Consider the following 13,912-nt stretch of genomic DNA (forward strand, 5'->3'; position numbering starts at 1 on the left):
GTAATAAAGTTAATAAAAAGAGAGTTAACTCGTGGTAACCTGCAAAACTCATGGTCTAGATCATGAGATCAGGATAACCCGATAAAAAAATCAAAGAAAACCATAGAGTCAATTTTTTTTTATAAAAAATAATGTTGAACGATGAAATCAAGAAAGAAAAAAAAAAAGTAAGAAAAAGAGGAAATAGACCCGTGCCAACTTTTCAAACTCGTGATCCAGGTCATTAAACTAAAAGCATTGTACATGGAAAAATGGTAAAGCACAAGCCCTACCAAATTAAACGCTGAAGAATGAAACGGGATTACAAAAATTAACAACACAAAAGGATCCAAGATTACAAAAAAATAGTAATTAAAAAAATAAGGGTGAAATTCAAAATAAAAAAATAAATTAGAGGGCAATAAAAAGTTTTTGATTGGAGGGTTAAATTTAAAAGAAAAATAAATCCAACAAAAAAAATAAAAAAAAAGAATCAAAATAAAAAAAATAACACAACATAAACTTGGATTGAAGGATGATATTTGAAACTAATAAAACTTTTATAAAAGATTCAAGGAAAAAAATAGAAATTAAAAAAAATAAGGATTAAATTTTAAAAAAAAAATACATGGTAAATTATAATTGAAGGACTAAATCAAAAGAAAATAAAACTTTTATAAAAGAACTAAGGACAAAACAAAGAAATTAAAAGAAAAGGGACATAGATTTTTTTATTGAAAGGTTGAATTCAAAAGAAAAATAACCCCAATGAAAAGAAAAAAAAAAGAATGAAGACCATACTATTTTTCATTACACTTCTCTGCTAGTAGGGTCAGTGCTTGTTGGTGGTTGTCTTTACATATAATTTTGCTGCTGCTAGAGTGGAGATTTTGTTGAGTTTACGTTTCTTTTTCTTTTTTCTTTTCAGGAGCTTTTATCCACCATTAGTTTGGTTTCGTGGTTCTGAAGCTGGTGGAGGGAGTAGCTGCTTTTTGGCAAAGCTACTGTCTCTGTGTCTGTGTTAGACGAGGATTTTTCTTATCTGGAATGCAATCCAGAAGTCAAGGATATCTTGTTTATTGCTCTAGAAAGTTGTTCAGAATGTTATTTTGCTGCTCCCCACCCAATCCCCAGTGCTAGGCTGGCTGCTTTGGTTTCTTAGTTTTGCAGGGAGGTTTATTTCTTCCGGTATGGCTCTATGCCCTCTCTCCGTTCTGCTATTGCTGCTGCTAACCCATGATTTTTTTTCTTTATAAGACGTTGCCTAACTTTGTAATTGAGGTTATATGGATGAATAGTTACGATGCAGGGCTACTAGTTTTTGAGTTTAGTGCTTTAGGTGAATCGAAATTTTGTTTTGAAATTAACATATAGTTACCTGCATTATTTCATTCTTGATGTTTTTTTGTTTTTTTTTCCTGGTTGTCATCAAATGGACAGGATGAATTCATAGGGTCCCAATATATTCTCCAATCATGCAGTTTAGTACCTTGAGAAAATTGTGATGTAATGCACTGGAAGTAATCATTTTAAAGTTGATGTCCAAAAGTCACCCACTTTGTAGATGACTAATCATCCCTCCCATGATAAAGTAGATAGAGACGAGAAAACATGTTGGAAACCATTCCTTAAATGATGTTATAGATCTCACTGTTTTCTTTTGAGGTCAGAAACATGTTCTTCTGCGTTACTTGTTTTTTTTGTCATAAATATCAGCTAAAACTGAGAGTTCTGAAATAAAACTTGATTAAATCAGCTTCATGTTCTTATACTGCTTACAGAAGCTTAAATTGTCTTCAAATAGTCACACTGGGGAACTGGCACGATCCTCGACCTGCTCAAAAAATCATCAGAAAGAAAAGAAGAAATTAACAAGGTGAAACCTTTCATATCGCAAATTTGCATCGTGCTTTTGCAAATAAGAAATGTAGAACAGATATCAAGTTCTTCCGAATCATGATTTTGCAATTGATATTATTTTAGAATTCGTGGCATTGATTGTTTTTTAAAGTATTTTTTTATTTAGAAATATATTAAAATAATATATTATTTATTTATTTTTTAAAATTTATTTTTAACATAACACATTAAAATGATATGAAAATACCAAAAAATTAAAGCATAGAAAATAATAAAATTTAATTTAATTTTTATCCAAAGTGTTTTTGAAATGGAAAAATAAATTGATTTTCTTTAGTTTTCTCTTGTTTAAATAACTAAATTACTTTGTAAATAAAGCAACAGCACATGAAAACAAAATCACAGGACAGTTAATATTTATGTTGGTATTAATGTGTTTGAGAATTGTTCGTGGTCCTCAAACCCATCACTTAAAATCATGCAACTCACTTGGATTGCTGGTGGTCTGCTGAGCAAGTCCATTGAAGTAGCAATTGGCACCCTGGCTCCTGAACTTAGCCCAGTACGAGCTAAATGCGTAACTGGCATGCCAAGTTACAGACAGTGGCTCATAACATTCCTTCCCTGGGGTCAAGGAGTCACAGGTCCCATTTCCTTGATTGCATGCAAAAGTTAATGCGCTTTCCAACTCTGTCAGATTGACCTCTGGTGCTGCTATGCACCATAGTTTGCCTTTATAAGGCACGTTATTTTGTGCTGGAGGTAGGGTTTCATAGTCTGATGATGCTCTCTTCCCTGTCAAATCAATTTGATATATTGATGTCCCATTCGGATGCAACAAGCCCCAGTGCCGCTCTGTCCCAGGGCCGGTCTTTCGGTTCTCATCGTACAATGCAAAGATAAATGTTGGTATGAGTGAACCTGGTCTAGCTGGGGTGCCGGTTGGGTTACTAGCAGTCATCTTTCTAACAAGATTCCGATTGTAAGTAGCTGCATTTTTAATGTTAGCTCCAGCTTCATCAATATCGCCTGCATTGGGCCAGCCGGTTTCAGCTATTGAGAGCCGGACATCGGGATATCCAAGTTTGGTCATGGCAAAAACAAGTGAGTCAAGCATTTGGTCTAGGAGGTTGGTGTATACTAAGCCAGTACCAGGGTCTGTGTATTTGATATTTGATTGAAACAGTGCAAAATTGAGGCTTATGTTGATGGGATTTGCAGACCATGGGAAATAAGGGTAGGCATCCATGAAGAAAAATGACTTGGTACTATTTAAGAAGTTTAGCAGTGGCACCATCACTGACGTTGAGATATCAGACCGGAAAGTCCCATTTGATGGCGGAAATGCTGTTTGCAGAACGTCCATGGCCAGTGGAGTACCTACTTTGATGTTACGAATATCCTGAGCTCTGAGAGAGATCTTAATTCTGCGCATTGCAGGCACAAGATGATTCCAAATCTGTTTTCCTGCATCTGAAGAATAGCTGAGAACTTCATTGCCAACGAGAATGGTTCGGATTATGGTGTCAGGGTAGTAGCGGAGGACATTGTCTTCAACCCATTTGTTTGCTGTGGTCTGATTGGCAGCAATGTTGATGATCTCATCATTTCTAACCATAATGGAGACATGGATATTGGTTCTTGCCAAGAGTCTCAGGATTTCAGGGTTGGCATCATAGAGCTTTACGCTGCCAGCTTTCATGGATCTAAGAATTTCTATGGATTCATATGCAGATGGCAAGTTGTTCCCAAAGCGGCCATAGTTCAGCCCAATCTTCCTTAAAGTAATCGCATCTGTCAAAGTGAAAGATTGTGAAATTAGTCGGAAAAAAAAAACTACAAAACTGAAAGTAACATATTGGTGGTAGAAAACTTACCTGAGAGAACAAGAAGAGAGAAGAAAAAGAGAGAAACACCACACATTTTTGTTGTCATTTTGTTTCCTGAAGTGTGTTTTCCCATTACAGAGCTCCTTTTGGAACTTCTATAAGAACTCTTGAAGTTCGAACTGAATGGATTGTGCTAGTGCTGGCTATGATTTTAAAGGTTCTGAAGAAGTGTGTAGGTAGATGTTAGTTCAATCCCCATTACAAGAAGTTTTCTTTTCCTCACCAGCAATCTTTGTATGGAAAACTTCAAGATTCTAGTGTCTTCAGTAAGCCAAAAAAACAAGGAACAAAAAAAGACATGACTGTTGAAGATAGTATCTTTTAATGTAGTGAAAGCAAGTAGGTGCAGGACCTGTTAGATTCTGTATGTTTTCTCTCGTTTTTGTGCCAATTCAAAGGTGCAAAGGTGAGGGAATTTCCTATTGAGTGAAATGATTTATATAACTCATAGCCCTTGTGTGGGCATGGAGAGGATTTCTTTGAAACAACATGCCTTTCGCACGTCTGCTTAAATTATAAGAATTAGACACACAATGGGTGCTTGTGGTGCAAACATGAGCGCGTAGAAATGAAATCTTCCTGGAAATTCTTGCTTATATTATACCATCTGTATTTACATGAATTAAAATCCCAGTTCATAAATCTCTCTATTCAAAAAAAGAAAAATAAGAGGATGGAACAATCTCTTTTATTCTGTTTCAAGTTCAATAAACGTGTTAATCATATATTTTATTATAGTTGTATGATAATTGAGGAAGTTTCATGAAAATCTCTTCCATTTGAATTCTATATTTGTAACCTAATGATAGAAGAAAAGAATATATGATTCATATGATTTTTTTGATGATGATAGAAAGATGGATACTTCAATCTTAAAAACAGGCTACCACCTCCCACAATTTTTTTTAATGGGGAGACAAAACCAAGGCCCAGGAAATATAGGCATTTTTTTTTTTAGTGTTAAGAATACGCAAATCTTTTTGAAACAGCATTGAAAGCACAAACTAATATGCAAAGGCCTATTTCCCCTTACAGCATTATATGGCTCCACTGCTACCACTGTGTCCGTCTTCACAGGCCTATTGCTTTCCCAAGCGCAGACTACAGAATCAATAAATGATGCAGAACACCTATGACACAAAAAGACAGTCAAGAAAAACAGAAGGTTCTTATAAATAAGGGCAACAAAACCATGCCGGCAGGACTAAACGAGTCACTGTCTATCCCGTGATGTTGAACTAACAGTCATTGCCATCTTTATCTAGTTACCTTTCAAGTTTTCAACATTCTCCAGCTGTTTTGCCATACGCAACTCCTCCAAACATGTCTTCATTTTTTCCCTCCTCAAGGTGAACAATCGGATCTAGGTCCAGCAGCTCCTCCAAGACTGGAGGAATTGGCACCAGTCCCGAGTTGAGTTTGTAGGGAAGAGTTCCTCAAGTCAACAGGAAAAAAGCTTATGTAGTTAAATAATAGATTAATTATTTACTTCTTTTTTTTTTAATCAATGTGGATGATAGCTTGATATAAAAAGCTAAAGTGTGCGATAGCTTGATATGGGAACTCAATCAATTGTAAAAAATATTATTTGATAGATATAAGGAATCTCAAATACTTAAATAAATATTTATATAAAAAAACATAATAATATTTTAAAGAGAGAAACTCTAAAAATATGTATGCAAATATATAGAGAATGAAAAGATTATGAATTATTTACTTGATGGATTCATGAGATATTTATAGTCCATGAATTTTATCTTTTTATTTGAGTGGAGGAGCTGAAGAGTAATTTTACTCTAATAACATTAATAAGGGGTAAATATTACTTACACAAACATTAATGAGATGGAGAGGTGGTAGACCATGATAAATTTTTTATACACCTAATGGTGCAGGGAGAGTAGAATCCAAAATGTATTGGTTCAATAAAAAATCTTGAGGGACTAGTGTGGGGTCTTGAAAAAATCAGACTCAGAGTGTTGGGCTCATGCAGACGTCTTGATCCTGTTATAGGCCAAAATAGGCCTAAGCGTGCTTCCTAGACCCATGGATGTTGGTCTTGAGCGTGAAGGCTGAGCCCAAGGGGCACAGGGCTAGTGCCTAGCGCTAGGGGCACTAAGATGCACTTCTAGCACCCTAGCTTGGCGTATGCCCTACCAGGTGCTGGGCACTCCCAACAAGATTTTTGTTGGGCATGTGCCCATCACTGGGCCTAGGCGCTGTCTGGCCCTATCCTGTGGGCTCAATCCTGAGGACTAAGCCTATAGGTGGTTGGGCCCAGACATGTTTTCTGGACCCATGTTTTTAGGCCTTCGGGGGTTTTGAACCTGTTAAATTTAGGCTCGGGCTTAACAAAAATTTTGTTCTGAAAAATACTAATAAATCTTGATCCATCACCAGTAAAGTTCAATGGTCACATTACCATATTTGGCGCAGAACTTTGTTTCTTAAAAGTATATTCTTATTTGAGACGAAACCAATTTCTCTTGTGTAAAAGTATAAAAAAGCTTGTATGCACTCGTTAATCATTACTTTAGATTATTAATAGAACGTACTTCGTGTTGAAAAACCATTGTACATAAGCCATCAATTATCGTGGATTATATTAGTGGATTTACATTTTTTCCCTTAAAAAAATCACATTGAATTGGCTTACAAGGTGGAAATATCTTTTCACGAGATTCATTTGTCATTCTAGAATTGTTAAGGGACATCTCAGTTATTTTCTAATTTTTTTTGCATAGTCAATTTACTTGAATACTCTTGGAAGAAAAAAAAAACACTAAACTATGGTTAGGGGCATTCTTGGTTTTCAACTTTCTTAAACACAATGTAATGACTCTATTGCCATTAATATAAAAAAATCTCAAAGCATTGTTACAGAGGCTAATTCATCATTTCATAATGGTTTTTTTGCAATAACTATTTGGTCATGAGGGTAATGTTGTCTTTTGATATATAAAATAAAAATAAAAACCAAAAAGTTGTTGATGCATGTGTAGTCACTTCGCCACCTTCAGGAGGCGTGTGTGGTTGACTCTAGTAGTGGAAAAATTTGTTTTACCGTATCATTTAATGCATTTCAGTGTTCTTTTACTGTCTTGGCATCACATGTATGGCAAATCTGCCCAGTTTGATACTGGTTTGATTTTATTTTTTTCTTCTTATTTTTGTCTCATCTACCTTGATTTTCATGTTGTCCATAAATAAACTCATAACATCCTTTTAATTTCTTTTCCCTTCAGATTTAGTCCATATTCTTTGAATTGGAATTGTTTTATTTGAAAAAATCATTTCAAAAGAGTTTTTTTTAAAAAAAAAATTATCATCCTTCAATTTTCATCTCTCAAATTTGATCCAAGTTCTTTTAATTGTTATTTTTTTATTTGAGATAATTTATAAAATTTATTTGTTTTTTGTGATTTTATTCTCATTTTTTTTAAGATTTGATTCTCATTTTTTTTATTTTATAATTCAAAATTAAATTGGTCAGGATTTGAGCTTTTTGTTTGGGCTCAAGCTTGAGACTTCACGGGTTATGATTTTGGAATATTAACCTAAATTTAGAGAATTCACCCAGGCTTGTTAGTTTTCATGTTATTAAAATAGGGTTGTCTTTATATATATATATATTGAACATATTAAACTCAATGACCCGAGTCTTGGATTTCATTTACTTTTTTGGAATCCTAGCATCACCTTAACTGTTTCCTTTTTATATCCAAGAAAATTTATCCCCACCAATGGTGTTGCGCAAGCTACTGATATAGATTTACTCGAGTTAATTGTTTTTGTCCTATTTTTAAATTTAATCCCCCCCCCCACTTTGAGCCCTCTATATTTGGTTAATTATAATTGGGCTTTCTATTTTGTTTTGACGGGTTCCATTGTTTTATCACATTCTCATACCCCACATCACGAGTTTTGAACGGTAACCATAGTTGGTCCGAGTCAATCCAGTGTGTCGCCATCTCAATATTTATGTTTTTTTTAAAATATCATGCAATGTGTCACCATTCAGCCAAAAAACTAGTTACGAAACCTAAACGGTGTGGCAAACACAATGTATATTAGTCTTGTTTTACTATGGATTACAATAATGAATGGACAAGATTGCCCTTAAAAAAATCATATAGAACTGTCTTCTAGAGGTATAATAGTCTTTTCACTTAACTAACTTGTCATTATATATTTGTTAGGGGGCATCTTGGTCTTTCACTTTTTTAGCACATTGTAATTACTTGATTGCCTTTAGAAGCAAAAAACATTAAGTTATGGTCTAAAGGCTTATTTGATATTTCACAATCTAAGCCACAATTCAATTACTCATTTTCCCTTCAACTTAAGTTTTCAATAGCTTGGTTTTAAGGGTTAATTGGTCATTGCATAATGGTTTTTTTCACGATAATGTTTTGGTTTTAGGGTTAATGTTGTATTTTCAATAGAAAAAAAAGTTGTTGAACACATGTTAGTGGGCCAGTTGCTTCGCCGCCTTTAAGCAGCACGTGCAATTGATTATAATGGCCAAAAAAATGCTTTCACCATAATATGCTTCATCTCAACCCCTTGTTTCTCCATGTACGACATGTGCACTTATTTAACATTCAATGATAGTTTTTGCAGTCGTGGTTTGAAAAAGTTAGTTTTGGAAAATTATTTTTAGTTGTGGTTGGTTGGATAAAATATATGTTTAGTTAAAATTATAGTTGAAATTATTTTTGAATAAAAAACAGTTCAAAGATGGTTGGTTAAAAATGCTTTTGAAAGTGATGTTGATAATAAAATGACTAAAAAAGACATGTAGTAATTTTATGGTTTTGAATTACATTATTATGCATTTGATTATTAATACATCATAAAAACAACAATGCAACATTAAGGTTTTACTTTTATTTTTTCATTAAACTATTTGCAATCTCATCACATATACAATCCATTTGAGAAGGCCTCTGGTATCCATGGCTTTCTGAACGTGGAATGAAATCGGCTAAAAAATCATCGAGAACAAAATTGGGACGGTGATTAAATTCTATAAAGGTTATATCCTCTTACGACTTTCTTCTAATATAGTCATGTGGTGCCATTGATGCCACTACAATATGAACTTGTATTTTATATGAATAAGCAAACATGCTTTGCAAAATTCTTCATGTTTTTTTCAACACTCCAAAAATATATTCTATTGCATTGTGTAGTGATGAGTGTGAAAGATTAAATACTTTTTTCCAACTTTTTAGTTGTCTTCGACACCAAAAATCTTGTAAATAATATCTCTCACCTTTATATGGACCTAAATATCCATACTCATTTGGATATCCAACATTAACTAAATAATATTTCCTTGCAATAACAATTTATTAATTTTTAATTAATTTCATAAATAAAAATTAACCATAATAATAGTTAAGATAACATTTAATTTCTCTCATGTAACTACCCTTTGGTGGTTTGAGAAATTTTATATTGGAATTGTCAATAACATCTAGAAAAATACACATATCATGTGCACTACCTTTTCTTCCTACTCAAACAAATATGAATCGCATATCAAAGACATATGCAACCATTATGTTATGTGTCAGTATATTTTTTCTATCAATAAATAAAATTTGATTTTCTTGAGATATATAAGCATGAACATGTGTGCCATCAATCGCACCAACATAATTCTACATGAAAACAATAAAAATCAAATTGTAAATAATTACCAACATTTTGAAAACAATTTATATTAGGTATTAATGATTAAGAATGACATTTGTGTTACATTGAAACAAGGTGTATATCTTGGATTTATCATAATTTCCTGTGAAGTTTTTCTAAATTTAAGGTCTTCTGGTTTTATAACATCTACTATGAACAAAATATTGTCTTTAAAACTTTATTAGAATATCTACAAATAGTTTTACCTAAATTTTGAGATCTTTCCTGAACTTTCTTATTTGAAGCACTTAATGTTATTATATAGAAGAACATGGCTACCTTTTCAATAACATTTATCATTCTTAAAGGTTTTAACCCATATTGTGTTTCTAAATCATAGCACATGCTCATCAATGTTATTTTATTCATCCTAAACATGTGGACATATCGTTTCCAATGTCTTTTTAAAAGTTTAGTCAACCATATCATGTATGTATTGTATGAAACCATACATGATCTCTTATGCATATAATTAACATAATACATATTTATAGCTCCGGTTGTGTTTTAAAGTAGTTTTTTAGGATTAAATTGTCACCTCCAAAATAATTTACCATCCTTATCATTATCATTGTCGTTGTTGTCATCATCTCCATTATCACCAATATCGTCTAAGCCACCTTTATCATCACCACTATTGTAATTAATGTGATTAACAACACAATTCATTAAATCTTTATAATCATCATTAAAACCTTCTTTGAATATAACATCAAACCATGCGACTTACATATCTACAAAAATAAATGAATAAACAAGGAAGTAATGTATTACCATATTCTGAATAAAATACCATAACAATAACCACACATATATGAAAAAGTATTAAACTATTAGTTAAAAGAAAAGTCTAACTTGTGTTTTTTGATATAAGCTTTTAAGTATAAATATTTCTTTGCAGTGGTTTATCAAGACTTTATAATTTTGAATGTCATACTGAAATTGTCCTTGTCTTATATAAGATAGATAAAAAGATAAATATTAAGACTTGGATAATAAAATGTTATGTGTAAAGTTCAGTTAATAATTGTGCACAAATAAAGAAATTATTGTTTCTCACCGTATTGTGTCCTTTAGCCAAGTACATATCTGTTGTTGAAATAATTCCATCTGATCAAGAACCATTGATTTATAAATATCACTTTCTTTCTTTTTAGTTTTTAAAGTTCTCACTTCTCTTTGTATAAAGATTGTGAACCATTTATAACTGTTATTTTTGTTGTTTCCATTTTTAGGATGGCTTCTCTTTAACTATTTTTCACGTAGATCCCTTTTTGTTTATCATTGTTATTCCCTCCATATGAATTCATGATACATATATCCTTTCACTTTTTGGTACACATAGGATAACTAGTGTAATCATATCAATTTCTATATCTCTTTTTGTTATGCAACTCTTGTCATATTCATACACTAACACATACTTTTATAGCAGTTATGAATATTTTTGTGTAAGTACATATGTATTCACAATTTAAGTAATGAATGTTAGGTTTATTTACAAACTAATATGGAGGGATAAGAACAACAACTCATAAACCCATCATTAGAAGCATAAAATCAATCTTCCTGCTTATATTTGCTTTAAAAATATGTTAAGGGAAATCACATCACTTTATTTTTTCATAAGTTTACATGCATTATTGGTTGAATCAAAACTCAAAAGCATTATAGAATAAAAAAGTTGTTCTAAGCTAAAGTTATTTTTTAGGAATACCACATTCATTTTCATCATCAGCTAATATGATAAATACCCAAAGCCTAAGTGAGCTAGCACCTATTGAAAAAGGTAACTTGTAGTTCTTATAATATATTGTGCTTATATGCACGAGCAAATTTCCTCAACGCTCAATAAGATCTAAAGGTAGAAACCAACATAATCTTTTCAAAAACTAGCAACACTTATTCACATAAATTTCCTAACAAATAAAAATTTCCTCACATAAATATTATAAGAAATCACATAGATGACACAAAATTCATAATAAACTAACAATTCATGCCTTGCATAGATGAATTTAATGAGATTGAGATTAAATTTGGAAAAACATGTTAAATATGCAACTAAACCAAATTATCCTTAATAATATATGGAAAACACACTAAAGCTTTTAGAAAGTGACCATCCTGCTATAAGTTCACATAATAATTCCTAAAACTAAATCAACATAAAATCTAAAGGCAACTGCCAATATTAGACATAATTTAAATGACTAGTTATAGAAATCTAGAGAAACATAAAGAATAATTGATTTTGTACCATCATTCTCAACTATACTAATCTTTAAGTTGTTACCTTTTCCACCACAAACAATGGCAACCACATGAGAGACAAACAATAGAGGCTACCACCTCCTCAACACGACCACCATATCAAGCTGTAAACACAAGTAAATGTTAGGAAAAAAACAAAACATATTAAATAAGATATCAAATTTATATTTGCTATATTGTTTTTTACAGATGTAACACCATGAAAAAAGAAGACAAAACACACCTCTCTATCTAAGGTTTTTTACTTCCGTAAACATTCTTTGTGGCCATTTAAGATTCTTATCAAGGTCTCCCATTGATGCCCACATCTTTCTCTTGCTTCTTAAATAAAAGTACTAGGTTATAAAAGAATAAAAGTCATCTTTGACAGTAATTCCATCAATGGAATTAAGCTCTGCCATTACTTTGTTAATACTACATCTTTTCTTATACCTACTAATAGAGGTGGAGTCAGTCTTGGCAGATACACCATTAACTAGTTAATCCCATCGTAAAAGAAATTGAGCTTTAATTCCAAAACATTTGCTTTTTTTTCCACCTCGAACTTCAGAATGTTCCTCCACTAATATATGTAGTATTGTTGCTTAACATATTGACTCCAGTAACTATATTATTTATTCTTTAACTGTGCCTTAGTGAATGCATGACCAATCTATTCTTTTAAAATGGTCAACAAAAATTTTCAACCAACTTTATCAAAATGAGTATTTGGTCTCATTCTCTTATCGATAACTTCGATGCAAATATCATAGAAAGTATGCACCATTTCCTTAGTCCAAATAATTTTATCTAGACTTTTAAAACCTTTCATTGCTTTGTTTGATAACCTATTTCAAAACAAACAATCAAGGACATGATGTTGAAAGAGTAACTGAAGTATTAACTAAAAGAGTAAACATGTGCGACAATTTGCAAATTATGAAATTGTCATGTTTAACTTAATAAAAACAATCAGAGAAAAAAGATATAAGAATAGAGAAAAAACAATAACAACTACTGCTACTGTAAAAGTATTTGTTCCAAAAGTTTCAATCACTAGCATACAATGAAACTACAATATAAAAAGTATGAGTTAATAAATAAAAATTACAAAACTATAGCCTCCCGTGAATAAAAATGTAAACCCCCGGTTCAAAATTTTTTAGTACGATTAATTTTAAAGGTTGATTAAAATAGGACACTCGGTTAAATGAAAAACACCTAAAATAAATAATAATGACATTATGGTAATTTAAAGGATATTGGGTTAGTATAAATAGACAGTCGATCATAGTAAGGAGAGAAGGGAGGAGGATTTTTCCATTTTTTACTTGAAGAATCCCATTAAAACACTTGGAGAATGATAGATTAACGTGTTAAAAAGAGGTTTTGAGTGATCTAACATAAAGGTTAAGTGAATTAAAAGGGTTTTAGAGTTTGGAAAAGTTCTTGGAGACTAAGAAGAAGAGATAAAAAAAAAAAACTTGAATTCCTTCTTTTAATTCCTTTAAATTTCATGGGATTTAGAGGTAAGAGTTATTTTTATCATGATTGATTGTGGTTTTGTCATGGATTGACCATTGATTAGTGTAGTATATATTATTGGATTTAGGGTTTTGCACCTTGGATGGTTTAAAATGATGTTCTTAGTGTTTAATGGTGGTTATTTACATGAGAAATTAGTGGGTAAGGTATCAATTATAGAGGTTAGAAGAAATTTTATACCCTCGCCTTAAGCATAAAGTTCAACCATTATTAGTGTAGGGGGGATTGGAATTTTTGAATTAAATTTACTAGGAAATTATGTTAATTTATATTAATAAAAGTGTTTAACTATAAGTAAGGGATTAATTTTCTTGAAAATTTAAAGAAAACTCACGACCCTCGTTGAAGGGAGGATTCAACCAAATAGTCATTGGTAAAGGATGATGAAATTAGTTTTAATCTTGAATAAGAATGTGTTAAATTGGAGTAAATGAGCTCATCTATGATAAACTTAATTGATTCTTGTTAAAGGAAAACAAAAACATACCATGGGTAATGACATTGGCCAATTTGGCCAAACTTTTTTTAGGGAGGGGGAGATAGAGAAACTTTAGATGTGGTTTGTGGATGAAATTCTTATTTCCTATATGGAAGATGTAGGAAAAAAAACTGGTAGAAGAAAAGGGTAATTGAGGAATTTAATAAGATAATGAGAAATTTGTGCGAGGAAAGTGAGATTA

The 13,912-nt window shown here is 31.9% G+C and overlaps 1 protein-coding gene across 1 annotated transcript; it reads right to left on the bottom strand.

Moving 5' to 3' along the window:
- Positions 1–1,591: 1,591 nt before the first annotated feature.
- On the bottom strand, positions 1,592–3,961 carry LOC7461637 (probable glucan endo-1,3-beta-glucosidase A6). The gene is made up of 3 exons (XM_002298633.4): positions 3,717–3,961; positions 2,329–3,633; positions 1,592–1,813 (listed from the first exon to the last, which is right to left on the bottom strand). The coding sequence occupies exons 1-3, from the start codon at positions 3,799–3,801 to the stop codon at positions 1,776–1,778; spliced, it is 1,428 nt and encodes a 475-aa protein (XP_002298669.3). The 5' UTR covers positions 3,802–3,961; the 3' UTR covers positions 1,592–1,775.
- Between the last annotated feature and the right edge of the window lie 9,951 nt (positions 3,962–13,912).

This window comes from Populus trichocarpa, chromosome 1, assembly GCF_000002775.5.
Source record: "Populus trichocarpa isolate Nisqually-1 chromosome 1, P.trichocarpa_v4.1, whole genome shotgun sequence".
Classification (NCBI taxonomy): Eukaryota; Viridiplantae; Streptophyta; class Magnoliopsida; order Malpighiales; family Salicaceae; genus Populus; species Populus trichocarpa.

What these genes read in the sequence shown, in the direction of transcription:
- LOC7461637 (XM_002298633.4), bottom strand. Translation starts at nt 3,801, where the DNA reads ATGGGAAAACACACTTCAGGAAACAAAATGACAACAAAAATGTGTGGT. An exon ending in CTCTCTTCTTGTTCTCTCAG is followed by an intron (nt 3,634 to 3,716) that starts GTAAGTTTTCTA and finishes TCACTTTGACAG; the next exon opens with ATGCGATTACTTTAAGGAAG. An exon ending in GCAGACCACCAGCAATCCAA is followed by an intron (nt 1,814 to 2,328) that starts GTGAGTTGCATG and finishes TTTTTTGAGCAG; the next exon opens with GTCGAGGATCGTGCCAGTTC.